This window comes from Drosophila santomea, chromosome 3L (assembly GCF_016746245.2).
Source record: "Drosophila santomea strain STO CAGO 1482 chromosome 3L, Prin_Dsan_1.1, whole genome shotgun sequence".
NCBI lineage: Eukaryota > Metazoa > Arthropoda > Insecta > Diptera > Drosophilidae > Drosophila > Drosophila santomea.
This window is the reverse complement of record NC_053018.2, coordinates 4,787,782-4,815,688: the sequence shown is the minus strand read 5'-3', so window position 1 is coordinate 4,815,688 and position 27,907 is coordinate 4,787,782. Positions and strand designations below refer to the sequence as shown.

At 46.0% G+C, this 27,907-nt stretch overlaps 7 protein-coding genes across 11 annotated transcripts; 2 read left to right on the top strand and 5 right to left on the bottom strand.

Moving 5' to 3' along the window:
- The first annotated feature begins 960 nt into the window (after window positions 1-960).
- On the top strand, window positions 961-4,905 carry LOC120449904 (protein masquerade). The gene is made up of 8 exons (XM_039632596.1): window positions 961-1,108; window positions 1,172-1,321; window positions 1,379-1,675; window positions 1,808-1,963; window positions 2,024-2,938; window positions 2,996-3,896; window positions 3,955-4,232; window positions 4,292-4,905. The coding sequence occupies exons 1-8, from the start codon at window positions 985-987 to the stop codon at window positions 4,612-4,614; spliced, it is 3,144 nt and encodes a 1,047-aa protein (XP_039488530.1). The 5' UTR covers window positions 961-984; the 3' UTR covers window positions 4,615-4,905.
- A 999-nt stretch (window positions 4,906-5,904) lies between these two features.
- On the top strand, window positions 5,905-13,136 carry LOC120448656 (NGFI-A-binding protein homolog). Of its 2 annotated transcripts, none has more exons than XM_039630788.1 (6): window positions 5,905-6,371; window positions 10,480-10,752; window positions 10,831-11,705; window positions 12,435-12,526; window positions 12,601-12,676; window positions 12,768-13,136. In XM_039630788.1, the coding sequence occupies exons 1-6, from the start codon at window positions 5,936-5,938 to the stop codon at window positions 13,014-13,016; spliced, it is 2,001 nt and encodes a 666-aa protein (XP_039486722.1). In that variant the 5' UTR covers window positions 5,905-5,935; the 3' UTR covers window positions 13,017-13,136. The 2 variants fall into 2 exon arrangements, with proteins under 2 accessions (XP_039486722.1, XP_039486723.1); XM_039630789.1 differs by having other exon boundaries at window positions 12,601-12,680; window positions 12,768-12,809.
- On the bottom strand, window positions 8,342-9,043 carry LOC120448657 (histone H3.v1-like). Its single transcript, XM_039630790.1, has 2 exons — window positions 8,520-9,043; window positions 8,342-8,409 (listed from the first exon to the last, which is right to left on the bottom strand). Exon 1 carries the CDS (start codon window positions 8,774-8,776, stop codon window positions 8,579-8,581), a length of 198 nt encoding a protein of 65 aa, XP_039486724.1. The 5' UTR covers window positions 8,777-9,043; the 3' UTR covers window positions 8,342-8,409; window positions 8,520-8,578.
- Window positions 13,137-14,593: 1,457 nt separating the features above from the next.
- LOC120449549 (venom protease) lies at window positions 14,594-18,255 on the bottom strand. 2 transcript variants are annotated; one of them, XM_039632076.2, is made up of 6 exons: window positions 17,916-18,255; window positions 16,628-16,797; window positions 16,294-16,555; window positions 15,461-15,875; window positions 15,328-15,403; window positions 14,594-15,258 (listed from the first exon to the last, which is right to left on the bottom strand). In XM_039632076.2, exons 1-6 carry the CDS (start codon window positions 18,010-18,012, stop codon window positions 14,731-14,733), a joined length of 1,548 nt encoding a protein of 515 aa, XP_039488010.1. In that variant the 5' UTR covers window positions 18,013-18,255; the 3' UTR covers window positions 14,594-14,730. The 2 variants fall into 2 exon arrangements, with proteins under 2 accessions (XP_039488010.1, XP_039488011.1); XM_039632077.2 differs by lacking the exon at window positions 16,628-16,797 and having other exon boundaries at window positions 16,294-16,518.
- Window positions 18,256-21,047: 2,792 nt separating this feature from the next.
- On the bottom strand, window positions 21,048-24,724 carry LOC120447639 (venom protease). 2 transcript variants are annotated; one of them, XM_039629147.2, is made up of 7 exons: window positions 24,559-24,724; window positions 22,849-23,000; window positions 22,263-22,545; window positions 21,901-22,194; window positions 21,622-21,833; window positions 21,464-21,535; window positions 21,048-21,236 (listed from the first exon to the last, which is right to left on the bottom strand). In XM_039629147.2, exons 1-7 carry the CDS (start codon window positions 24,722-24,724, stop codon window positions 21,096-21,098), a joined length of 1,320 nt encoding a protein of 439 aa, XP_039485081.1. In that variant the 3' UTR covers window positions 21,048-21,095. The 2 variants fall into 2 exon arrangements, with proteins under 2 accessions (XP_039485081.1, XP_039485080.1); XM_039629146.2 differs by lacking the exon at window positions 24,559-24,724 and adding an exon at window positions 23,213-23,813.
- A 129-nt stretch (window positions 24,725-24,853) lies between these two features.
- LOC120447642 (adipokinetic hormone) lies at window positions 24,854-25,423 on the bottom strand. The gene is made up of 2 exons (XM_039629152.1): window positions 25,279-25,423; window positions 24,854-25,207 (listed from the first exon to the last, which is right to left on the bottom strand). Exons 1-2 carry the CDS (start codon window positions 25,345-25,347, stop codon window positions 25,037-25,039), a joined length of 240 nt encoding a protein of 79 aa, XP_039485086.1. The 5' UTR covers window positions 25,348-25,423; the 3' UTR covers window positions 24,854-25,036.
- A 125-nt stretch (window positions 25,424-25,548) lies between these two features.
- Window positions 25,549-27,882, bottom strand: LOC120447641 (ras-like protein 2). 2 transcript variants are annotated; one of them, XM_039629151.1, is made up of 3 exons: window positions 27,713-27,878; window positions 26,961-27,048; window positions 25,549-26,900 (listed from the first exon to the last, which is right to left on the bottom strand). In XM_039629151.1, exons 1-3 carry the CDS (start codon window positions 27,791-27,793, stop codon window positions 26,491-26,493), a joined length of 579 nt encoding a protein of 192 aa, XP_039485085.1. In that variant the 5' UTR covers window positions 27,794-27,878; the 3' UTR covers window positions 25,549-26,490. The 2 variants fall into 2 exon arrangements, with proteins under 2 accessions (XP_039485085.1, XP_039485084.1); XM_039629150.2 differs by having other exon boundaries at window positions 25,549-27,048; window positions 27,713-27,882.
- Between the last annotated feature and the right edge of the window lie 25 nt (window positions 27,883-27,907).

Below are 27,907 nucleotides of genomic sequence, written 5' to 3'. Positions count from 1 at the left end.
GATACTGCTGGTGTTGGTGGCATTCGTGGATTTGGGCTGACAGAATGGGGCAGGAATGTGTTACCCAGAGGAGAAACGACTCACTTGACCCAAAATACGTGCTAGCACTTTCTAGCCCTATCAGCTGGCCAAATAAACATAATAATATTTTCATTTTTTCCTCCGTTTCTGCTCGAGCCATTGAGAAATTTCCGGTTTGTAGAAAGCTTTTGTTTAGACCGCACGTGATTGGGGAAGTCCGATTCCGATTCCAATTCCGCATCCCATTCCGATTCAGTTTCTGTAACTCAAGTGCACTTTCGCTGGAACATGCGAGATCTCTATCGGCCAGGTTTCATTTCGTACTAAGTACTTTCTATTTCATTCATTAAACGGTTTCGTTAATTGTGGCCCAAGAATGCCCTGGCTTTTACCGACCTCTCTGACTGCCCATAATTATTTGCATGGTCTTCTTTAATTTTTTCGTTGACTTGTCTTGAGTATGTGTAACCAGTTTTGGGTCGTCGGTTGCCATACTCGTTCTGGGCAACCCAGATACATGGATTATGGCCGCGAATAGAGCTGGTGTGGTGCCCGTTAGGTGGCGGCAGGCACCGCTACGTATACGTAATATTGAAATGGGGCACCTGCAACGCAGAACCAGAACAAAAAAATATACAAACTGGTTTCGGGCTTATCACACACCTCACGCCTCCCAGTGGTAATATCTCGATGATGAACCATCATCATCATCATGATGATGATCTTCTTTCTAGGCCAATGATCTCTGGGCTCGTGGCAGATGATGCCCCTGCTCCAAGCTGCCGCATTACGTCACTGGCGGGGCCCGAGGTTACTTGGCCCGGAATCATGATGATTCAGTGGCGGCCACCTCGACTTTCACTTGACCAACGCTAATTATCTCCCCGCTATCTTTCTCTCTGTCTCTGTTGCAGATTCTTGGTAAGAAATGAGCACGTGCTGACCATTTTGGACCATCGAATTATGCCAAGACATTCGAGCACAATGAGCCGCCTTGTTGTGCCCCTCATCTTCAGCGTTTTGCTGTTCAGCAAGCCATTCCCATCGCAGGCTCAGGATGAATCCCTGGCTGGCAGTTTCCTATCAGGTGAGAATTCTGTTAATTCTGGGCATAATATAATATTCTTATATAATTTGTATGTATGTTTAGGTCTTTTGGACACCATAACAAGCACCGCTGATTCCAAGGATTGTCCTGGAGTATGTGTCCACACTTTGGCCACTTTGATTTGCTACGAAGTTCTAGACGATGTCGCATGCCCTTCGCCCAGCATGAAGTGCTGCATAGAGAATGCTCCAGGTAATATTGGTTATAAATCAATTTTAATTCTAGATCTTAAGCAAATCAACTTCTTAGCCGGCAAGAATGCCACTGCAGTGAGAGCAACCACAACGCCGAAGACCACAACCACTGCTAGCACCACCACCACCCAGAGGACCACCACCACGGTGGCCACCACCAGCACCACAAAGAGGACCACTACAACGAGCACCACTGCAAAACCAAAGCCAAAGCCGCAGACCAAGCGACCTGTCACCAGCTCCACCACAAAAGCCACGGCGGCCACCACAAAGAAACCCAGCACCACCAAGAAAGTGGCCACTGCCAAGCCCAAGGACAAGGAGGAGGCCACCAAGGCCGATGATGCAAACAGTAAGTCATAATGTCTTCAGATTTATACAACTTGTTGATAACTTATATTCCCAAATTCTTAAGTACCATGTCAGTGGTCTTTAAATCAGAATTTTCAAATCTTTAAAACTTTATATATTGAAATACTTTCAGAAGACTGCACTGGAGTTTGTGTGGCCGATCGCATCGCGGAGTACTGTGAGGCCTACTTGACCAGCGATGGGCTGTGCAAGGAGGGCACCAAGTGCTGCGTCTCCCTGGATGAGTATTCCAATGGCAAGCTACCCAAGGATATCTACATTCCAGCCAGTAAGTAATCCCCACTGAAAGATATCCCTCAAACTTAACAAACATTCAATTCGCCCATAGAACACATGGGCAACTTGAAGCCCAACCAAACGCTGTCCGAGAAATCGGCTCCCGCAAAGAGTTCCAGCACGTCCACAAGTAGCACCACTAGCACCACCAGCACCACCACAACGCCAGAACCGGCTAGAACCAACAATAGTTCTCCGAAGCCCAGCAAGCACAAGAAGCACCCGACCACCACAACGACAGAGGCAGCCGAGGAGGAGGAGGATCAGGAGACGGAGGAGGATGGCGAGGAGGAGGAGCCACCGCTGAGCAACAAGCTGAAGTCCGGACAAGGTCAGGGTCAGGTGCTGAAGGAGTGCGAGGGCGAGTGCATGAATGGAATATTTGCGATCTTCTGCGACGACATCGATTCCGATGCCTTCTGTCCCGGCGAGGGAAGCTGTTGTGTGACTGGAGGTGCCTCGGAGGCACCACCCTCCTCCAAGGCGCCGCCCACCAAGCCGGCCATCAAGCATGCCCCCAAGCCAGCAGCCAAGCCCGCTCGTCCCGCATCGCCACCGCCACCACCCCCATCTTCGACCTCCGGAGGCGGAGGAGGCGGTGACTTCCTCTCCCAAATCATTTCCTTTGCGGAGAGCACTCTGAACTCGCCATCTCCACCACCGCCGCCACCTCAGGCGCCGGTTCAGGTGCCTCGCTGTCCGGGATTCTGTCTGCTCAACATTATGGCCGCCTTCTGCGAGAGACCCTCGGTGCTGGTCTCCACACCCACCACCTGTGCCAAGGGATCCGTGTGCTGCGACAACTCTAGAGCCGGAGCTCCCAAGCCCAAGTTGCCACCACCCACGCCCTCGCCAACGGCCCCGCCCACTGCTCCTCCATATGTCCTGCCCAATACCCCCAGTCCCGATCCGCGAGAGGAATGCCCAGGATCCTGCATCGTCAGCCTGCTCAGCTTCACTTGCTTCAGTAAGTAGTGATTGGATTCCTTCTTGGGTTCTTTGATTAATATATGATTCCGCACAGAAAACGCTGAGATGACGGACATGTTCCGCTGCAAGCGTTCCGGCCAGATTTGCTGTGCGCCCAAGAGCAAGATCCTCGAGAAGCAGCAGTTCCAGACGCGCAACGACACCGCCTACTACCCGGCACCACCACCACCGCCCATTGGTCCACCACAGGCATATCCCCCACAGACGCCACCCTACTCGTACATGAACAACCCACCGCCACAGGGACCACCACCCCAGATGGCGCCACATCACCCAAATCCCTACCAGCCACCGCCGCCGGCGCCCAACTATGGAGATTACTATCCCGTTTCCGGACCAGGTCTTCCGCCACAGCCTCAGCCACCGATGACCACGCCTCCGACGACGACTACAACCACGACGACTCCAAGGCCACATGTCTACTCCAAGTATGTGTGCGGAGTGAAGGGAACTCTGCGAACGGGCAGATCCCAGGCTCTATCTCTGGTCTCCTACGCCCGTGCCAAGTACGGAGTACAGAGGACAGCTCGCCAGATGACCTCCGCCGCCGGATACTCTCCAAACTTCAACAAATCCAATGAGAGATTAGTCCTGGGATCCGCCATTGTGCCCATCCAGATTCACAACGATAAACTGGGTGACCTGGTGGAGTCAAGTAGCCTGCAGAGCAACCAACTGCGCTCGTATCACAATCACCAAGCACAGGCGGATCAGCCGGATCTGGTCTATCCGGAGTACTACCAACAGAGATCGCTTTACGGACTCCAGTCGAACTTCAGCGGCAGACGAAGGGCACGAGTGGTGGGCGGAGAGGATGGCGAGAATGGAGAGTGGTGCTGGCAGGTGGCGTTGATAAACTCCTTGAATCAGTACCTCTGTGGAGCAGCTCTAATCGGCACCCAGTGGGTGCTCACAGCGGCCCATTGTGTTACCAAGTAAGTGGTTACTCCTTTAACAAAGAAGATATGATTTGTAATATGATTCATGTTCCAGTATTGTACGTTCCGGAGATGCTATCTATGTGCGAGTAGGTGACTACGATCTGACCCGGAAATACGGCAGTCCAGGAGCGCAGACACTGCGCGTGGCCACCACCTACATCCATCACAACCACAACAGCCAGACCCTGGACAACGATATCGCTCTCCTGAAGCTCCATGGTCAAGCGGAGCTGCGAGATGGAGTGTGCCTGGTGTGTCTTCCTGCACGTGGAGTGAGCCATGCGGCGGGCAAGCGATGCACAGTGACTGGATATGGTTACATGGGAGAAGGTACTTACGAGATTCTTTGTTTTACATTGGAAACTTCTAACTTCTGGTCACGTTTTAAGCTGGTCCCATTCCACTGCGAGTGCGCGAGGCGGAGATACCCATCGTGAGCGATACGGAGTGCATCCGGAAGGTGAACGCCGTGACGGAGAAGATCTTCATCCTGCCCGCCTCCAGTTTCTGTGCCGGCGGCGAGGAGGGACACGACGCCTGCCAGGGTGATGGAGGTGGTCCTCTAGTTTGCCAAGATGATGGATTCTACGAGCTGGCCGGCCTCGTCTCCTGGGGATTCGGCTGCGGGCGACAGGATGTGCCCGGCGTCTATGTGAAGACGTCCTCGTTCATCGGCTGGATCAACCAGATCATCAGCGTGAATAACTTATAGTGAGGACACACTCGCAAAAGGACACACACTGACACCATGTGCGGGAGGAACCCCGCTCTTGTGGCGATTTCCAGGACTAAGGACTAAGGCCTGGTGTAGCCTACGATTGTTTCCAGGGGTTCCCGCTCTTCGACTGCTAACGTAACTCCATCCTAGTGTAATCTATTCATACCTAAACCTAAATCTAATGGCTCCAAATCCAGCAAGCAACTATATTAACTATTACGATTATCGGTAGCGTAGACGGCAATCTTTAAAAGTATTCCCCTATTTGATAACGCCCTATATGGTAAACTGTTTTTGTATATACAAAATAAATACAAAAAATCTTCAGTTAAATAAGCATTTAAATTTCAAAGGTTGGGTAGAAGTAAGAACTTCAACAAAATAGAATGGAGGATTTTGTTTATAATAGTTAAGCACGTTACATATGTTCTTCGCTTTCTCCATAGGCAACTGCATACAAAAGTCTTTCGATTAAATATTTTTTACCAAAAATATATTCAAATATTTCCGAAGGAAAACGAATTTTGTTTTCAAAGACTACAAAAAATGCACTTACATAATGATTCATGTGACATGGAAAAAGGGTTATGCAATCTTATTCAACCTTTTTTTTTTGCTGAAATTTGAATATTCCCAACAGATTTAACGAAATTCTTCACCAAAAAGGGATTTCAAAGGATCTTATGGATAGTATCTCAGGCCTTTCAGATCTCTGAGTTTTTCTCAAGAGGCGGAGCACAAAAACTCACTCAAAGCCGCTCAATTGCGAAGAGAGAGAGAGAGAGAGAGAGAGAGAGCAATGTTTGTTCTCTAATAAGAGAATCAGAATCTTGAGCATCGCCACATAAAAAGTAACCCTCAAATCTGGAAACCAATGTCCTACGTCCCCTCACCCTCCGCAAAACGCATTCGTTTGGTTTTGTTTTTATCCCTGATTTTAACCCTTTTTTTAGCTGCGGCTGATAGAAAACGAAAGCGCCCGTCACTCGTGTGGACTTCGGGTGGACTTCGTGTGGTCTTCGGGTGGCTTCGTTGGCTTCGTTCTCGTCGGCCGGTTGCAAAAAGGGTTCCTCAGATGTCCGTTCTGGGATTCGAGAACAGAAGTTCGTCTGGCCTCGAGCTGAGCGGATCGCAGAGATCAGAGATCAGAGAGATTGAAAGTGTGGCGCGAGTTTACACAATTGCCGTTACAATCTTCTGTTTAACTGTTTAGCTCTCCCTAAAGAGACATACTTGCATACATATCTAGTGTAGTTAATCCGTAGCCTGTAGTACTCACCCGATCCTCGAACCTTGATCCTAGATCCTAGTTTGCATGCATTTCGTCCTGGTTGTTTGTGTTTGTGCCTGGTTTTTGTTCGCCTCTCGTGAGCATCGCGTTAATTTAATCCGTCAACGTTTGTCAACGAGTTTCATCGCAATGGAGGCGAGTTCGAATCCCACAACACCCACGACGGCGGTGGCCACCACCACATCCACATCCAGTCCATCGCCAGCTGCGAGCACGAGCAGCAAAGGACACAGCCAATCCGCCTCCGCCTCCGCATCCGTATCTGCATCCGCATCCGTCACACAGTCACAACTGCTGACCACCAGTCTGGAAATGCCCAAGACGGAGGATCTGTACAATCTGTCGCTGGCCAGCGGACTATCCGAAGGACAGAGATCCCTATCGGGTGCTCCGTCTGCCTCCTCCAGTCCCATCATGAGTCCGCAGGGCAAGATCTTTGGCAGGAATGCGAATGGCACAAGTAAGTATCAATAATATAATATTATTAATTCCTATGAAGTAGTAAAAAAGATGTTCAAGGATTTCACTACTGAACACTGTACAGTTGTGGATAGAAGTACAAGGTCTTTAAAGCTCTCACTTAAAAACCCACCTTAGAAATCAAAGTACAGTTGTGGAAAGGAAACATATATATTTTAGAACTAATTAAATTTAAAGCTGAGTTATAAAAGTTTTCAATAGGAATTCTTACTGAAAAATGCGTGATCCTTTTTCTTTAAAAATCATAAACTATCTTCCGTCAGTTACTCTTCTTTACTCTATCTTTATCCTTTGGAAATTTAATATTTTCGTTTGTCACACATACTTTTTTTTCGATTAACAACGAAAATATACCTGATACAGGTTCTGATTTATTCCCGAAAGACATGCACATCCTTTCGTCATTTGATCATGCAGATGCCTCCCCTTGTATAAATGTTATTGTGTCCAATCCTGATCCTTCGACCGCAACGAATCCTTTGACAAAGCTGCGCTGCAGACAAACAAATCTCCTCCAGCCGCATGCTGCAGTTTTCGCGCTCTTTTCGCGAGCTTCCATTGTCTGGCAATGTTATGTAACGGAAAACGCAAGGAGCTTGTGCCCGGTCTTCAAGGACCTCCATCTGTTAACAAAGGACGCTGAAAGTTGCCTTTGCTGGGTAATTTAATTTCTTAAAAAAATAGCGGATCCTGTTCCGGTTTTCACATCCTCGGTGCTCAATTGCTTGGGGTGTCTTACTTTGCATATCTGCTCAAGGTCTAGGATTTCTTGAGGTAGCAATGGCAGACTTCATCCAATAGGATCCATTCCAGAGCCAGGTAAGATGCCTATTCCAAGGCAGCCGTTAGCTGAACCTCATGATGATAGGCCATGTCTTAGGGGTGATACGAAAAAACGTTGTAAGCAAACCGAAAAAAAAACTCACCCCAAGCGATGAGGGTAGTAAAATATTTCTATAAATCTCTGTTAGAAGAAGGGTAGTCAACCAACGAGACGCGTTCTCGTTGCAAAAATGCTCAGCCGTCGAAAGAAAAGATGTCGTCACACAGAAAGAAATAAATAACCAGCATTATATGATACCAATAAATTTAAATAGAATTTAGAATAGATTTGGGGGGCTTTACTTTAGTAATAAAGGATAATAAATAGAAGAGTTTCCTATGTAATTATTAGTAATATCCAGACAAGCAGTTAAGCACATGGAAATTTATGACGAAACAGGTCCTATTTAAACCCTCGAATTACCAAGATTAAGATCGTAATGAGACCGAAAATAATGCAGGCAATATTTGGGCAGACATTATTCTTTTCCTGTGCAGGTTATGGTTATGGTTCCTCGGCTGGGGCCATTGGCCATTGGCACGTACGGTCCAAGTTATTGCCACCAATGGAATTTTGATCGACAAGAATTTGGTCGTTGAAAAAGTTGGCTTTTAATTTATCGTTGTATATGAGAAATAGTTTCGGTTACTTGCCCATTGCCGATGCCGAGTACCAAGGGAGGATCGAAGGGAGGAGTTGAAGAAGGAGGAGTTGGAGGATTCAGACCCTGGTCCCAGTCACAAGTCCCAAGTCCCAGGTTCCAGGTTCCGATTCCAGGTCCCACTCTCCAAGTCAAAGTCTGCAAAGTCCGGCGTCTACTTTTTGCCCATAATCGAAGCGATCGCACGATTGACTGCTCCGCTCCACACGCACACATAGCCCCCTCACACACACACAGGCGCACTCTCACGCATTTCGCAAATGCACTGTGAGAAAAGTTTAAAATTTGCTGGAAGTATACAGCTAAATGTGAAGTACATACATAACTTAATTCTCATTTGAATATGGCTCAGAAGATATCATTCATTACAATTCTGATTACAAATATTAATATATCATATCAAAACCAATCATATTTTTTTTTTCTGAGTGCCAATCCTGCTGGCTACTCGCGGTTTTCCGTTTTCTGCTCCTGGCTGCTTGGGCAGCTGCTTGGTATGTGGCGTCGAATGTCATTATTGCTGCCAAGTGCCAACTAAAAAGTTACTGCAGTTAATTTTTTGTCCATCTTCACCATTTGCCGTTCGCATAAAAACAGCATATTTAGCAAATGACAACAACAGCAGCCGCAGCATCGTCTCTTACCCAGTGGCTAAAAAATGGAGGAATAAAAAACCAAGCCCGCAAATTAAATAAATAAAAAATCAGCAACAATCCGCAGAAGCAGAGGAGCTGGAGCAGCCACCACAAAGTGTCCCCAGTTCTCTGGCTCGCCATCCTCCCTGCTCCTCCTGCTGCTCCCGCTCCTCCTGCTCCTCCCGCTCCTCCTGCTCCTCCTGCTCCTCCTGCTCCTCCTGCTCCTCCTGCTCCTCCTGCTCCTCCTGCTCCTCCCGCTCCTCCATATCCCCCTATCCCCCCTCCTTGGCATTATTTGTGTATTGAAATCACGTCTCATTTATTTATTGCTGCCACCGGTTGCCCCTCCCGTTTGCTCCTCCAGACTCCCGACTTACGCAGGTCTGCGTTAAATACCCAAGTTGAGATCAGGGAGCTGGGGGAACCTGTGGTTGGATAGACCAGAAGTGTGGCCACGCTATTAACCCTTCAGCGGTCACTCTACGCTGGGTAAACATTTTTTTTTTTTAATTTTTAGATCAAATGAATATTTGACAAAACCTTCCGAGAAGTTAAACTATTTAAATATAATATATTTATATCTCGAAATCATGGAAACATCTATGAATTATATTTAAAGGGGAATATTCTGTAGATTATATTTAAAGGGGAATATTCTGTAGATTATATTTAAAGGGGAATGTTCCGTATATTTTAATACCACAGAACTTTCACTTAAGCTGGAAAAATATAACTCTTGCAACCTTCTCATTAACTAGTTTCAACAGCCTCGTCACTTAACTACTAGTTAGCTGGATTTAGCGGACATTTGTAAGCACTTTCAAAGTCGACACTAATTTCAGTTCAGTTGACCACAGCTTTCAAGTCCGCGTAACTGGTCTGATATTTTAGTTTCCAAACTATTTATGATATACCCAATTAAGCGGCTAAGAATGCGAATTATTCTTGCTGCCTGGCCATAAATCGTAACAACCCCATGGAGCGGAGCGTGGGTTAATGGCGCGAAGTGCGCATCCTTGGTGTTGCACGTCGGTGGATGCGCTTGTGGCTTCCAGTGCACCAAGGCGAACGAATAACAAAAACGTAAAAAAAAAAATAACAAAAAGAGCGAGTGGAATCGGAGGATGGCAATCGATGTAGGCAGCTTTTTCTGCCCAGACTTTGTTATAATTTAGCCGGCCAGCTCGTTTTTCTATTAATTAAAGCTGGCTGGAGACGTTGTCGCCGCCTGAAATATTCTCACATAATTATTTACGATTTGACATAATCATCATCCTCGTCATCGTCATCGGAGTCGGAGTCGGAGTCGTCCATTTAGAGCTGTGCTGCCATAACAGTTACAGCCTCCTCGGTCTTGGGATTCATTAGTATGAGCAATAAATCGCTGGCTACTCAAGGCGGTTTCCTATGAATTTTAGCTAAGATACGACTCTATATGTACACATATATATTTCACACGATGCTATCTACCCATTATAATATCTGTATTTTGGGCCAAAAATCGAAAGTGATAAAAGCAAAAAAAAAAGAGAAATAGGTAAGATTTAAATGATCCTGGCAATCCTTGCTGGCATCTTGCGCATGCGTGACGCATTTCTAACGAGTTTGCCGACTCACAAAGCGGATCGTATCGGATCCTTGGTCTTTCAAAAGGGGTTGAACCACCATGCTTATGCAGATGAGTTGGTTCCCAGTGCTTGCCTCATCCTTTTTGTGTGCTTTCCAGTTTTTTCTCTTTTTTTTTTTTACTTTTTTTGCTTCTGCTCAGCCAGTACGAAAAAAGGGTTAGGGTCCAGACGTCCGTCGAGTTTTTTTTTTGTTTTGGGTAGGAAAAAGCGAATTTAATTAAAATTTTTTTCTTATAGGCGCTTGGCATTGTGAGAACATCGCAGGCCAGAACTTAATAAATATCATTTTTTTTTTGTTTCAAGCCCGTTTCTTATGCATACGCCTGTTTTGTGTCTTCCAGTGATCACCACATCGCGACCGGGCAACGAGGCGGAGGTGCAGCTGTACCGAGTCCTTCAGCGGGCCAGTCTGCTGGCCTACTACGACACCCTGCTCGAAATGGGCGGCGATGATGTGCAGCAGCTGTACGACGCCGGCGAGGAGGAGTTCCTCGAGATCATGGCCTTGGTGGGCATGGCCTCCAAGCCGCTCCACGTGCGCCGACTGCAGAAGGCGCTCCACGAGTGGGCCAACAATCCGGGTCTCTTCCAGGGTCCCATGATGCCGCATCTGGGTAAGGATCTCAAATGTTTTTTGTTAAATTTCCTTTTTAAAAATAGAGTAATACTAATACAATATTATATTATAACAGGTCTCTGCGAAACGCCACCGAAACCGGCATTGATCTTCAATCCGGACACCACGCCCGCTCTGCCCCGCCAGAAGTTTCCCTCGTTCAATCCCTCCGGCTCCTCCTTCGTGCCCTCGCCGGTTCCCCCGGCTCCCCTGCCCGCTTCCGCCTCGGCTCCCAATCCCGCTGGCCCCCTGATTACCCCAAACAGCTGTGCCTCAGCTCCTTCGGTGCCCATGCCCCTCGTGCTGGCGCCCAATCCGCTGACCAGCAGTCCGCATCCCTCGGCGAACAGTAGTCTGCCGTCGAACACAGCCCACCAGGTCTCCTCCAGTTCACCCCAGCTCACACCTGTGCTCACCGAGGCGCAAATCCAGCGGATAACGATGTGTGCGGAGAAGATTGGCAGGCAGCTGCCACAGAGGGAACCCCGTGCCCAGACCACCAGGAAGCGCACCACCCGGGAACTGGAGCAGGTGATCGCCATGGGGGAACAGGATCCGCGGCGCATGGACGAGATCCGTAAGTACTCGGCCATCTATGGCCGTTTCGATTGCAAACGGCGGCCGGAGAAGCCGCTGACCCTGCACGAGGTGTGCGTCAATGAGGCGGCGGCCCAGTTGTGTCGCAATCCCCAGACCATCTGGCTGCTGACCCGTCGCGATGAGCTGTTCCCCCTGGCCCGCCAGATTGTCAAGGATGCCGGATTTGGCCACTCGGCCAGCATAGCGCGGTACGGTGGTCTGCTCACCCAGCTGCCCTCGCAGGGAGCGGGATCGGGCGGAGGACGAGCACCGGGCGACACGGACTGCGAGTCCAGTGACGCCGCCGTGCCTTCCAAGCGACAGCGACTCTCCTCCACGGAGGCTGCCCAGCTGCCGCTCGACTTGAACCGGGTAAGGAAGCTAGATACCGTAGAGCTATAGGTTCGATGCCCGGTGCAGTGCTTCAGCTTCGCTTCAGAGTCCTCCGGACTCCGGAGGAGCTCCCTGATAACCCAACAATTTGCCTTGCAGCTTTCGCGATCGCCAGAACACAATTACTAATCCCGGTCGAGAAGTTCTTCTCAGAATATCCCGACCTGTGGAGAGGGATCCAAGTTCTTTACACTGTAGTATTCTTGCCGTAGACTTGATATATATCGCTTATTATCTTGTAGTTAAAAACTGACTAAACGTATGTAGTAAATTTGGTCTAAAAGGCCTTTGAAAATAACTAAAATACTAATTTATTGATTAAATTATAAGTAAGTTGAGTTTTTGTAGTTTTCACTGTTGATTTGCTTAGTATTTATTGCCTGAAAGTTTATTACATTGGACTTTGCTAATGCTTAACACACTTTAATCACTAACCCATAAAATTAATAGATATAAACCCAAGTTATTTAGTCGGTAGTCGTTTTGCAATATATTCTTGTACCTTCTCCCGCTTATGAGTCAATAAATAAATCCTATCAAATTGCCAAAACCAACGATCCACGTGTCTTCTTCCTTGGCCTCCAAATACAAAAACTCTTTCCATGCAACTGCCTTCTTGCCTCGCTTAGCTTTCGTTTGGTTCCATTGAAATGAGAATGAGAGTCGCTAATCCCCGATCTTGTTGATACATCCAACCCAAAAATAAAGGAAGCTGTCGAGGATTCGCGCTACAATCTGTTTGCCATGTACCAAAAGTTTGCCAAGCCGCCATTCGATCTTTCGGAAATTGCCAAGTTCTCGTGAGTATAAACTAATATCACAAAACTAATATCATAACTTAACATTATTTGAATATATTTAAATATCTTTGCAGACTCAGCAAGGCGGCTGACTATGAGGACAACGATTCGCGCTTCTCGTTCAGCAACTCCAGCTCGCCGACCATGCCAGTGAGTATGTGTTGGAGCTCTACGTGGGCACTCCGCACCCCGGGAAGAGTCCAAGAATAAGAGAAACCCATTTGCTCCTCCTCCTCCACAGACGCCCTGCAATGGAACGCTGGAAGGTGAGCGATCGCCCGTCTCCCGCCAGTTGGAGTCCTCATCGCCGCCCCGGGAATCGGTGGATTTGAGTGGCACATCATCCTCGGGCGCAGCTCTCAGTGGCGTCCAGGTCATCTCGGCGGCGGGGGACAACATCATCGCGGTGGCCAATCCCGCCCTGGCACTGAGTCCCGCTTTGAACGAGGTGCTTGCCCGCAAGAGGAGTGCTGCCTCGCCGGAGGCTTAGTTCTGGAGAGGATTGGATGGATGCCATTCGTAGTGCCAGATTTGGTTACACACACCCAAATCGTTTTCATTCCAGTGCAATTCAACTAGATTAGTTACGTCTAAAGCATAACTTTGTTTAAGGAGTTTAAGAGTTAGTTTGTAGTCTCTGTGATCTATACTAAAACACTGTAATAAAATCATTATTTATCTATCAATAAAAAGTTATATTAATGTTTAGAAGTTACAAGCTAATTTGTTTCATATCTGTTTGGTTCTTCTGATTTACTACTATTGTTAATTGTATTATTTCTAAACATAAACCGAGCAGTCAATATGGAGATGTTAAAAGATGTTAAAAGAGATAAAAGTACAATACCTGACAATTGCCCTTATTGATCATGGCAAATTGAAAGATCATCGAGATCATAGATCACAATTGCACCCAATTGAATTGACTGATCGTGTTTACATTTGCGATTGTGGGCAATTCCATTGTTCGCCTCTTGACGTCGCAAAAAGGCAGGATCCTGGCAAACATCCCTGCGATCCTTGCAATCCTTGCGAACCCTTGCGATCCTTTCGATCCTTGCGATCCTTGCGATCCTTGCGAACCCTTGCGAATATTTTCGAGATTGGCAATGAAGATGTGTGATCCAAAGGATCGGTTAATGAGCAAATTAACACCCTTGTGGAATCGGCTTAGATATGCAAATTTGTTGCAAAAATCGCGCGGCATGCAAATTCTTTCGACATTATTGATGATGATGATGATTGGATGATGATCTCAGAACGGTTTACTTTCGCTGTTGTGATTGCAAGATAATTGTTATAAGCAGAGCACTGAAAAACTTAAGGGAAAGCAGCAGTTTAATGAACTCTTTCTTCAGACTTGTGGAAATAAATCATCTGCCAGATGCGATTTGAATCTTAAGGGAAACCCAAACATGTGGCCACAAATGCGCGGGAGGCGTTCTGACTTCCAAAAAGGATTCGTCGTGCTTTGTAGTCCAACATTTGATTTGTTCATCTGCCGCTGGAGAAAAGAAAGCAAGAGCGCATTGGGGAAGACAACCCTTTGTTCCCCTTCAGTAGATGGCGCCCATGCGATACCATGGCCATTCATTCCCCTCCTCATCCTCCTCAGTTATGCAAATCCGCTTGTGGCTGCCGCAGCAATTACAATGCATCTCATGTCCAGGATCGCAGGCTGCCTTCTTAGCCCGCATTTACATATGTGCACCCCTAACTCCTCACCCCTTACTCCTCACCCCGAACCCCTTTTGTACCTTCTTCTGTGGGTTCGCCCAAGACGCGATCATTACCAGAATGATTGATGGGCGTCTTGCGCTCGATTTGCATAAGATGCTGTGACCCAAAAAAGGATCTGCCTTCGGGCATCGGGCGCAGGGATTAGACGTCCTGAGAACAAAGCGAGCAGTGTCAATATTTGCACTCAAAAAGTACTGATATTACATAAACTATATAGTTTCTAGTGCAATATACTACATTTATAATTCCATTAGGTATAAGCCACAAGATGGAGTAATACATTTTCAATTCAAACATAAGTTTGATCTAAAAATAAAAGTATCTAAATGTGAAATAAATATTTTATTATCACCGTTTAGAATGCTAAAAACATTTAATATCATAATGAATCTTAAATCAATCGTTTAGGTTTGCTTTAAGTTAGGTTCCTTATGAGCTACGTGCAGCACGAGGGCGATGGCAATTCAGGGCGTGTCCTGGACCTGTTGGATGATCCAGTCCATGAAGTACTGTGTGCTGGTGTAAACGCCGGGCGTATCTGGTCGTGCGCAGCCAATGCCGTAGGACACCACGCCAATCAGATAGTAACGTAACTGGTTCTGGTACGGTTCCGGCGCCATCAGCGGGCCACCGGAGTCGCCCTGGCACGTATCCTTGCCACCGGACAGGACACCGGCACAGATGACGGCCTTGTCGAACTGATCCGCTGTAAAGGAGCGATTCTGCTTTGCGTAACTCCGCGCGCACACTGCGTTATCGTAGATGGGTATCTGGAGTTCATTGAGCACCTCGGCGGACGGACCATTCTCCATCAGCCTTCCCCAACCGGCGACGAACGGCATGTAGCTCACGTAGGATTTCTGGCGCAGACTGGCCGTTTGCGGCAGACAGATGGGCGCAATCTTGTTGGTGAATTCCACATTACGCTCCAGGTACACTATGGCCAGGTCACCGCGTCCATTCCTGCTATTGTAGTTCGGATAGGTTACGTACTGCAATAGGGCATAGGGCATAAGGTTGTGAGTGAATGAATCTACTAATGAAATGCTCCTTTGACTCACTCTGGCTATGTTAATGTCCACATGGGCAGCCTCCGTATCCGTGGTCAGGTCATGTTCTCCCAAACGCACAAATTGCCTGAGAAAAGTGACTTCGTTTAGAATAAAAAACCGATGGGAAAGTAGTTACACTTACAGATCCGACCTGATGCAGTGGGCCGCCGTGAGCACGTGCCTGGCGGTGATTAGGGTGCCGCCGCACTTGAACGCCGATCCGGAGGGATCATCATAAGCCAGGAGTGCAATCCAGGGCCACGCCCCCACGCGACTCACCTCACCGCCCACGATCTTCTTGTAAATACCCACCTTGGAGCCACATCCCTCCTCCGCGTTGAGCAGCCGACGTGGTATTTCATCCGTGTTCTTGGGCACCACTTGGACACTACTTGGACTAGGAGTGGTGTTGGCGTTGTTGCCCTGTGCGGTGGGGCAGCACACCTGGGTGCCCCTGTTCTGGCAAATGGTGTTGGAGGCACGCAGGAAGTTGGCAAAGGTCGTGTCCTGCGACCTTGACCTTAGCTCATTCAGCAGCGTGGCGCACTCCTTGATTTCTAAATGGAATAAGTTAATATTCATTTAATTCGTATTTTTAACCCGATTCTATGTGAATCGTAGATTGAACCTAAAATATATTTTATATAGTAAACTCTTCTGGACAAACAAATGATCTGTTGACGTTTCGCAAATAAATCTGTACGAGAAGCAAGTGTTTTTATTCCTTTCCTTGCATACAACGATTTCTAATTAGAAACAGGTTTCAAGTTAATATTTCAGTTGTAATTGCCATTTGAGCACTTTCCTCGAGTAAAATGCTATTCGAATATATTAAAAACAAGTCAAGGCACAATAAAAGACATTTTACAAATTTATATCAAAAACGTGCGGGCTCAATGAACCAAAAACAAGAAACACGTGAACACATTGATAATAAAACGTAACATTTCAGTTTGAATTGGAGGATAAACTCACCCACACAATTTCCTGGTTTTGTATCTGGCCCACGGCAATTGCTTCCCCGTGGTTCTATCAACGGAGCCGCCGATGTATCCGGAATGGGAGCTGGAGTGGTAGTCGTCGTGGTGGTCGTAGTCCTGGGCGTGGGATACAGGAAGGGATTGGGTTCGGGAACTTCCGGCGGTGGCTGTGGGCCAATGAACGTTGACTCGCTGGCGAAGAAGTGGTTCTGTGGACGTTCTGTGACCTGGTTATATCTGGGTTCAGTGCAGCAAATCTACGTGGAAGGAGCGGGGCAAAGCTTAGCAAGTATGGAAAGTGAAAGGATAGAATGAAGACGTGTCCCTACCACTGGATCCCCATTAAAGTTGCGGGTGCCACAGCTGCGCTGCAGGGCGATCACATATCGCTGGGCCCGATCCCTGCTGGTGCCCTGGAAGATGTTCACCACCTGGGGGCAGTAGGTCAGGGCAACGCAACTCCCATAATAGTTCTCGGGTGTGATGCAGTCCTGGCGCACTGGATGCCAAAAAAAAAAAGAAATGGTTCAACATTTCGTTAGGTTTTCTTGTCCTTAAATGTCCTTATCTTCTTCGATTAGCAAGTTCAGTAATCAATTTTCCCATGCTTTTAAAAATGAGTTTTAATCGTGTTAAACAAAGTAATTTGGTTGTTTTTCAATACGGTTTGCGTCGTTAGGTGTTAAACGTATTAGCCTTCTCCCAAATATGAGTCAGTTATGGGAATGGCAGATTTAGTCATGTATTTTCTGACACTTTTGAGCAAGAACACAAAACACAAAAAAAATAGACAAATACGCTAAAGCTCTATTATTATACTTTGCATGCACAAAATAATTAACGAAGTGGCCCCTTGTTGTCTTAAGTGATTTATTTACATTTAATTTTTCAACGCTTTCTGGCTTGAATAAATAATATCTAAGCTTAAGCTTTTTCTAATGTGATTCTGAACTCAGAACTGTGTATGTGAAATGCAAATTAAACTTGCATAAGACTTTCTCATAATCTTAACAATCTTAGATCGTCGTAAAAGCGTTTGCTGCTCAAGATATTAGCCTCTAGTCAATATCTCAATCAAACTTTACGAGTACCGGTCACAATACGATACGTGCTCTAAGGGAACGCCCCGCAGGTAATAAACACCTGCTTAAGTCGGTGTCCGAGTCAAAAATCTGACCTTGGTGACTGGTTTTGTGAATTGGAAGTGAACTCCAACACAATGAGCCAAAAATTTCGTTGTGTATAACCGGGGGATGATTGTTTATTTTTTGCAGTTAATACAAATACAAATTGCCGCATTCAATTCGAAACCGCTGTCAAATCGAAAGACTTAGACAACGAACTCGCCATTGAACTTGAAGATGTCGGCAAGTTTACACAGGTTAGAGGTCTTTGCATTTCGGCCTTTTTAACCATCTGGGTTAAACTCATTTGAATGCGTTGATTTGTTTATGGTTATTGATTAAGTTTCGAGATGCGCTGTTAATGAAACTGGTTTGTTGTTTGCTTAGTTCGATCGTAAAAGTTCTATAGATTTTAGATAGTTGTAGTTAGACAGTTAGATAGATAGATATGGCAAAGCGAAAAGCTCTCTACTAATTAAGTGACTGCGACTACCTTGCCTGTTCCGATTAAACTGGGCGCCACTGGGCGGAGGGAGGAGCACGAGGGGCAGGAGTGTGATCACAGCACTAACACAGCACATCGACTTCATGGCGAGATCGATCAATTCTATATATATGCGATCATATATCCGGAATATCGAGCGGCAACGCAACGTACCGACGTTCACCGTCCGAATAAAGTTATCAGACTGAGTAATTTGATTTTTTTTTGGCGAACCGGACAACCGGAGACTGGAGACGCGTCTTTAACCGCTGAAGCTTCTTCGGAGATTGACTAGTTGTGTGTCTTTTCGTGGCCTGCGTGACCAACGCGATCGCGTCTTCGATTCGGCTGAGCGAGCGGCCCTCGGAGCCGAGCTTTATATACAGGCTTCTCATGGGATCTCCCAGTCAGTCCACCGATCTCCCAGTCCACCGATCTCCCAGTCTACCGATCTCACAGTCTACCGATCTCCCAATCAGCCGATCTCTCTGGGCAGCTCTCTCGCCGGGAAAAGTGTGCGCTTTTCGTTTGGGGTTCACACTCGATCTCGGCGAGCATGCCAAAGCACCAAATTCACACATTTGAATTGTAAAATGAATTTCCCATTCCGGCGCCAGCCAAAAATGGAAACAACTAAGCTTGTGTGCTTGCTGCCTAATAACATGGATCAATGACAATGTTTGGTAATAATATAGGGACACAATTGTAGATTCTCAATTAGGGCATGAGTCAAGCAAGACGCCAAATTGCTGACCTTGCTCTGCTCTCAATTTGCCATTCGATCTCGTCCCGGGAATTCTGTGACTCAATTAGACGCGCGTCTAGTCAAGAATGATAAATGCCATTAATCAAGGTAAATTAAAACGGATCCCGTTGACATTGACAATTGGGAATCACTTGGACAAGTAATCAAAGCCACCGACGACATTGTAGCACAAGTTATATTTCAGCATCATGATTAGCAATTGGATATCATTCACTTCTATTCACTTATTACATAGATCCCAGCCAATAAACCTTATGTAATTATTGCGCTTACTGTGGGTACTTATTACTATTGAAGATCAAGTGGTCATCTCCTGGGGATTGAAGGTCAGGGCGACAGAACTCCGAAAATAATTTCAGTGTAATAGGCCTGGCGGACTTAATTCCTAAAGAATAGTATCAGCTTTACTTGCCATATGGTAATACAACTTCAATTGGTTCAATGGCAAATCGAAAGACTTAAACAACGAACTTGTGAATCGGTATTTCGACTATCTGCATTAAGCTTCATTGTGTAAGTTGATTTGCGTTTTTATTAAACTTTAAGATGCGTTGTATAGGAACTTGGAACTGGTTTTTGACTTGCTTAGGTTGGTTATGAAATATCTACATTAAAATATCTAACAAAGTACTAGTTCAATAGATGTTGCGAAGCGAAAAACTTTCAAATTACTATGCAAGTTGTTTCGACTACCTTGATTAGACTGACTAAACTGGACGCCAGCGGGTGGAGGGAGGGAGGAGCACGAGGGGCAGGAGTGTAATCTTTACCACCAACGCAGCACTTCAAATCTCACTCTGAGATATGTAGATGCGATCATATATGCGATCATTCTTATATGAGTGTAATCCAGCGATCTTCTAATCTACCGAGTGAAAAACTACGAAACTCTCTCGGCGAAAAAGTGTGTGGCATATCAAATGGGATTCACACTCGTACTCATCGAGCACGCAATTTGCCTACCGAGCATTTTGATCAAGGTGGAAAAGCATTCACACACTCGAATTATAAAATGATTTTCCCAGCACAGTTCGAAAATGTAAACAAATATTATGTGTGTTTGCTGCATATTAATATGGATCAGTGGGTAATGGTAAGGGAACACAATTGGGAATTTTCAATTAAGGCATGAGTCAAATGCAGCGCCAAATTGTTGACCTCCCACTGCTCTTAATTTGCTATTCCATCTGATTCCGAGAATTTTGTGACGCGCAGCTCCACAAGAATCTGAAATGCCATTTTCCAAGGTAAATTAAAACGGATCCCGTTGACATGTCAATTGCGAATCATTTGGAATCATTTAGTCAGCTAATCGAAACAAACATTCAAGCGCTATTTATATATAAATTCTTACTACATTTTGAACGATTAGCAATATAATAAACTCATACTTTCAGAATCTATTAGTATACGAGTACTGCCAGTAGCTTTCGCTGATTGTATAGATAGCAGCCTCCCATTGAGCATACTTAATTATTGGAATACAGAGAGGTTTTGAAATTGTAAATTTCTCACTGTTATAATTAGTTGATTTATTCAATCTGTAAAGTATCTTTCATCCCATACAAACCTTTTTTTGTAGAGTTGTTGAGTTCGACTAATGACGCCATATGCGTTTATAATGCATCTGATGTGCGATCACAGTTATCGCTCACTTAATACATTCCACTAGGTCTCCTCAATCGCCAATGTATACATCCCAGTGTCCGGGGGCACTCAACCTGATTAGAATTCCGGGGGAGCCGTCGTCAAAAGCCAATTGGCATGCGATCGATGCATTCGGTGGGGCATAATAACACCGATCGTTCTACTATAATGACTAATCCGGATCACTTGGCCATGCAGTGCAGGTAGAAACAGCGGGGGCCGAAAGTGAACTGCGGGAAATTCCAGACTTCTGTCCCCCAAGAATGGCTTTTTCGGTTCCGGCACATCAATTTGATCTATTTTATTGCACCTCATATTGCTACATAATAATCGCTACAATTCACATTATATATTCTAGATCAAACCAATGAATTTGTTTCTCCAATATACATAAGAACTTGCTACCAGAGCTGTTGAGATATTATTGTTTATTATATGTCGAATGAGCCGAAAAAAATGTTAATTGTGTAATTCGGCGCTTATTTGAATTGAAACTTCAGCTTAAAGTACAAGACGAATTCATTGAATTATATATTATGATGTATTAAATTTAATGATGATGGTGATCGTTATACATCGGGGATTTTAATTCAATGGAAGTAAATGTTATTCAATAATCGTAAATCAAACAAGAACATAAATAAATGCAATTTATTAAGGAAAGTCCGGTGATTGTGTGTATTTGGGATTTTTGATTATAGTGCAAGTATGTATAAAGTGCTCTCAATTCGGATGACACATCAGAGTTAGTAACTAGATGTAGGATGTGTCATATTCTAAGCGGATGCGAGGTGTTTCTTGATCCAAGGAACGTAGGAGGCAACTCTCGTATAAACGCCGGGAAAATTGGGCCGAGCACACTCATAGCCAAAGGAAACCAGGCCGAGCAAGTAGAACCTATAGGCATTCGCCTCCAGCTGAAAGAAACCAAGATCAGAATTTAATAACTTGTTAAATCATAAATTCCAAATGCTCTTCTGCAAGTCACCGGCATTTTCGTTGGCCAACGAAATCATATCTGCGTCACGAACATGGACAATTAGCGGGCGGCATTTCAGTGAACCACCTTGGAGACAACGCTTAAGACCGAAGACTTGGCCAGAAACAGGTTCGATGACTCACAGCAGAGGAGATTGTAACTGACCTGGGGCATCATGAGTGGTCCACCGGAATCCCCTTGACAGGCGTCCACGCTCGAGCTGCCCGCGCACAGCACCTGCAAAGGATTTATTGCGTGCGTTTTAGTGGCTTCCACTGCCTCTCTGGGGGAACTCCCCTGGGCTAAAGGATGACCCCGCTCACCTTGTCACTGAACTGGACGAACTGGAAAACGGACTTGTAGCTCTGCTCGCAGCTGTGCCGGGACACGATTGGCACCTGAGCATCTCGCAGCACCTGCGAGGTGACGCCCTGGTGCTTCACTGCACCCCAGCCTGCCACAAAGGGATTCATGCCCACGAAGTCCTGCTGCATAAACTTGGCCGCCTCCGGCAGGCAAATGGGCGAGATGTTACCTGCGCGATAAGAAAATATTAAAGATGATTAAAGATTATAGATTAATAGTATTAATAGTATTAATACCTGGCAGTGCACCAACTGCATTGAGCTGAATCAGAGCTATGTCATTCGATATGGAGTTGAGATCGAAGTGCTCATGCACCACAGTTCTACGGATGCGGAGATCCATTGCGCCCGGTTCGGCTGGCTTGGAGAGATCATGGGCTCCCAGTCGGACCAGGGTCAGCATCGGATTGATGCAATGTGCCGAGGTGATCACGTAGTGCGTATGAATCAAACTGCCGCCGCAGAGGAACTTCAGTGCATTCCGATTCGTTTCCTCGAAGTAGCCAAGGGCAGCTATCCAGGGATAAGCTCCTGGTAGTGGAGTTGGTGGAAGTTAATTGAACATTTCTATGAACAGTTTTTCAGTTGCACTTCATTACCTTTCCGCGCCTCCATACCACCCACAACGCGATTGGAAGTGGCACCACTAATGCCGCAAGCTGCGGACTCACGTGGAGCAATTGGTGGAGGTGGAGGAGATGGTGGGTTAAAGTTGGGTGCCACCACCTGGTTGAGAGGCGGAGTGGGCTGGAAAACCATTGGAGTGGCAGTAGAGCCACCACTCAAGGGCGAGAAGTGAAAGAATCCGAAAGGAGCTGCGGTGGTCACAAACACATCCTTCCTGCTCCTGCCGGTTCCACTTCGATCATTCGCACAGCACACCTAATCGAATAATTACTAACTTTTTACTTACTAACTTAATAAATTAAGCTTAATCATTTATATACATAGGTTTTGGATGAAAAAAAATACTGCTCCTCTTGCAAAATATAATATTACAATGAAAATGTTATGATGTACATATGTAGCATCAACTTTGCTTTTGGAAAAAGGTTTATCAAACGGAAATCTCTAAAAATATATGCAATTTAATGCTCAGTTGCAGATAATCATTTTAAACAATTTTCCAATTAGCCACAAAATTCAATTGCCATAACATTCTGAAAAAAGAAACGTAGATATTACCATGAAAGTGGAGCCGTCAAAGCCACATATGGACTGGCCCAGAAAAGTGTGGAACTCGTTGCCCTGGCCCTGGTACTCCTGCATGAGCTGGGGACAGGAGGTCAGGGGCAGGCAGCTGCCAGGACGGGATCGGGCATCTTGACAGGATTGGGCTGCAAAAAGAAGGAGGTGATTGGGATGGGGCGTGGTTGAGGACTTGCTAATGCCAATTTGGTTTGCCAATTCGATTTGCTTTGGATTTTGTGATCGTTTTTATTTTGACTAATTTTGCGGTGTATATGCAAGTGGTTTTTTAGTGTTGTTTTTTTTCAGTGTAGGAGTAGGTGATTTGTGGTTAGGAGGTGTGCTTAGTAGAGTATCCAACGTCTCCGGCGACGACGCCGCCTACGTCCGGAATTGAGCGGCATGAAGACCATCATATCCGAACCGATTTGTGGTCCTGTGGATGAGAGCAGCGGCGAGCTCTGCTGCTGGCGAGGATCGATGCAGGGACAGTTGGGCAGTGGACGCCCACCGCCGGGCAGGCAAACCAGCGGCTGGGAAGGACAAGTGGGCACCGGAAGCGGCAGAGTGGTGCCAACAGCGGTGGTGGTGGTGGTGGTCAGTCCCGTTGTCGTGGTGGTGGACAGGGTGGTGCTACTGGTGGTGCTGCTGCTGGTGGTGAACAGGGGTGGCGTCGCTGGCGGCTGGGGATTCGGAGGCGTGGGCTGGAACGTCGGGATCACTGCAGGTGTGGACGGAAGAGCGGGTTGGGGCGGTATTAGTGGACCAATCGGCTGCAGCGGCGGTGGGGGCGGCGGAGGATATGGTTGTCCCTGCGGTGGCGGCAGGGCGTAGATGGGATAGTAACCTGGTGGGTACAGCGGGCACCAGCCCTTGATGCTGGCCAGATAGGAGAGGAATGGCCAGAAGTACACCTTCACACAGAACTCGTCCAGCAGTACCATTTCCAATCCGTATCCGTTTATCCGTGCTTACTGCTTAGCCACCAGGTGGCAACTGTCCACAGAACGCTTTAGTTTTGGCCAATTGCAGCTTGGCCAAGTGGAGCATGGCGGCCCATAATGATTATAATTCAATTGTATTTTAGTGGGGCACAATTATCCAAAGAGCCAGACTGATATTATTAAGTTCAGGAGCGGATTGAGGTAAACGAGGGGTCATAGTTGGCCATTTAATAATTTATATTTCACAAATAGTGTTTTTAATGTATCTATTATATTATATTTATTATTTATAGTTTTTGAAAAGAAAAATATATTCAAAATGTTTAAACGAATTTGATTGACTACAGAACCTTATAGGGAATTCAACAAAAAGACTTTCGAATGCTTTGCGACCCATTACTCATATTATAAAGACAACACATGTTTTTAATGACTTTTGGGAAATGCACAATTCTAAAAACTTAATTCGGTGCATTAATCACGCCCCTAATGGCAGATCCAACGAATTCACACCGAAATGCATCGTTAATTCTGGGTAAATTAAAATAACTGGGCCAGTGGCGCTTGAAATCCGATTCAAATCATTTGGTGGAGGAGTATGAGGTCTGTTAAAATCGTTTGCTGGGTGTTAGATGATGTGCGCTGTGGGGGATTTGTTTATGTTGACACATTAAATGGACACATGACACAGATCTATTGGCACGATCGCTGGGTTATTTTTAAACCGAATTTTGAACTCTATATAGAAATTCACACCACTTACACTTGACTCGCGTGAGGAGGGAGAGAACCATATAAATTATTAGAAATTTATGAGCTTTCGGGAGGACGGAGATCGCGCACATTCTGATCCTATGAACTTCAACGACGAACTGAACCCGTGGGCCACTGACACACCGCAACTTAAGCGCCAATGGAGTGGGTGTCATCAAATGCTTTAATTGTGGCAATTTTCGAAATCAAATTAAATTTAATCGTCAGCCACTTTTTTTGGGGGATGAACTTGAAAAGTTGAAGGCTGGTTACTAGAACCCCCTGATAGCAGATCGAAATCCATGTCGGATGCGCTTATTTATTGTTGAGAAAGGAATGTTCCATTAAATCTAAATGCCGACTACGACTACCTTGATAACGTGCTGTATATACGGGTATTTATACATATATAGGGTGTGTATGTGTGTGCGTGCTAGACATCGTCCGAGATCCGGATCAGGATCAGGATCTAGTTGGCATAGAGTCCTCTACTCGCGGTGCCTGCAGTCCACGAAGAGCTGTGCCTGAGATTGCACAAAGCGGAAGATCTCGAGCAGCATCTCGTTGGAGGTCTTGCAGTTGGCCGGCGGCGGCTCGTAAAAGGATCCAGAACCTGTTCCGCCCACCGAACGCTTGCCCCAATCCGGCGAGAAGGTCAGCTATGCGGGCGAAATGGATGAGATATGGAAAATCGAATATATGCTACAGCTATATAACTATAACTACTCACTTGACACTGGACGCAGGCCAGCAGCAGGAAGAGCACGGCTGCAATGAGGACTTCGCTCTTGGGATTCATATTGAGTTCTATGCTGCTCCATTTCGATGCGGCCTGCTTTTATACCCATTCAGCTTGAAAGGAAGACAGCTGGCAAGTAATTAACGCAGCACTAGCAAGGATTCTTGCTATAATTGCTTGGCTTTGGTGGGCCTTTGCAATTCCAAACGGAGACCGTGATTAAAAGATTCTTCTATGTGGAAGCGTTTGTGATTCTCCATGTGTTTATTAGAATTGCGCATATGTTTAATATTAAATTTAATTATATATTTATTTATATACCATTAAATAAGTTTCGTTAAATTAAGCAGTGTATAAGAGTTAAACGAGATTGCGGCTAAAGCAACTGTTGCAATACATTTGGCGAACAATAAACCATAGCATCCGACTGGGGACATGTACAAAAGTATCGTTAAGTGAGTTTTGTGTGCGCCTGGCAGCTGAGGATATAGTACAAAAATGTTGTGTGTGGTGTGTAATACAGAGTTTGATGTTTTTAGATTTCTACGCGCGAGAACGAGGCACTCAATTTGTTACAACAAAATCGGATTGTAAGCAGTTTATATATGTATACGTATATATTAGTAGTAAATAACAATACAAATTACAATAACACATTATTACGTTTTGGCTTAATCGAAACAAACGTTCTGGGCATAGTTATTGCATTATAAAAACAAATGGCCTGCGCGCCACGATTGGTAATAATTATGAAAACATTCGTCCTTAATTGTTGTCGTTGATCAACAAATAATATTACAAAAATATATGTAGAAATATATATATATATATATATATGTATATATAAGTTATTCGTGTGAATCTGTTGTATATATCTACCTATGTTTCGTGTTTAAGTTTGCGTGTGACATGTGGCATTGTTAGTTGTAAGTTGTAAGTTTCTTCGTAGCTATTTGAAAGTGGCGAAGCTTATTCGATTCGTTCGTTGAATGCGCCATGCACCTGGGCAGGTAAGAAATGCACTTCGTTTGGGCTCGTTGACACGTTTTGCGCTGTTACTGGTTTCGGGTTACTGGTTTATCGTCTTCTCAACGGAATTCAAAGCTCAGTCGACGCGTGTTTTTCAAAAAATTTGGTGTTATACTCATTATATGTGTGCTCCTGCTTCCGCTGCGGCATTCAGGAGATTCTCTCCGCTTCCTTCTACATCAGGCAGCACTTCCTCTTGCCCTTCTTCTTGTAATCCTGCTCGATGAAGGGACGCTCGGCGATCTGGAACTTGCGCACGATCCTCACAAGCTCGTGGAAGGCCTGATCGACGTTGACCCTCAGTTTGGCACTGCACTCAATGTAGGGTATCATCAGGTTGCGACTGGTGTTCTGCGCCTCCTCCAGGGACACCTGCTGCTGGTGCTTCAGGTCGCACTTGTTGCCCACCATCAGCATGGGGAACTCGTCGCGATCCTTGACGCGCAATATCTGGCGCTGGAACTTGGGTATCTCATCGAAGCTGGAATGATCGTTGAGCGCGAAGACGAGCAGGAATCCCTCGCCGGAGCGCATGTACTGCTCCCGCATGGCACTGAACTCCTCCTGGCCAGCCGTGTCCAAAACTAGGTAATACATCAGATTAATATAAAGGGTTGGGGTAGCGGTCAAATAAGAGAACTTACTGTCCAATTTGGCTGGCACATCGTCGATGTTGCACTGCTTCGTGTACGAGTCTTCAATGGTGGGATCGTAGTCCGTGACGAAGTAGCTCTGCAAGATTAGGATTAAAATAATAATAGTACGCGCTGGCGAGGCCACAAACTATATAAACATTATGAGACTGGGTTTTTGTGTGGGAGGGTTGCGTTTATCATGCCGCCTTTGATTTGTTTACACACGTCACTTTTATCATTCACTATCCACTATGCTCTATATATCTTCGGGAAAAGCTACAGCATATACACGAAAGATGTGCAGATGACGCAAATGACTAAAAATAAATGGAAACGGGCGGGCATTGTGGTCGTGACCATGGCACACACTCGCGGGGGAATCGATCGGCACACCCAGAAAACTTTTGGGGGCTACGTCTATCGCAACTCCCTGCTTCTTGGCTTTGACCACTTGATCCCCAAATGGAGATACACACGGGGGTGTGGCCACCACGCTGATGATGATGCCAACGACGATGATGATGATAATGAGGATGATGGTGGTGGTGATGATCTCGGCCCGAAACTATGCACACGCATGTCCAAACACAGACGCACATCACACAGTCGCTTGTTGCTTGTTTGTTGCTCTGGCCAAAACAAGGGCCGTTCCCCCTTCCACACCCTTCAGCAACTGTGCGCCATCGCCCCCCGCTCCCACATTCAAACGCCCCTGTAGAAAGCGACGTCACCAGGATTTGGGCAGATGCTGGGCGCCTTACCTGGATGAACTGTATCGTTATCGCCGACTTGCCCACGCCGCCGCCGCCGACGACCACCAGTTTGTACGTTTGCATCTGCATTTCCCCGTTTAAATCGACCAGTTGGCCAGCGAAATTCTTTTATTTTCCTTCCGCGACTGCAGCAGTGTGACCGTTCAGTGATAACTGAGTAATGCACATTGGCACGACATATGG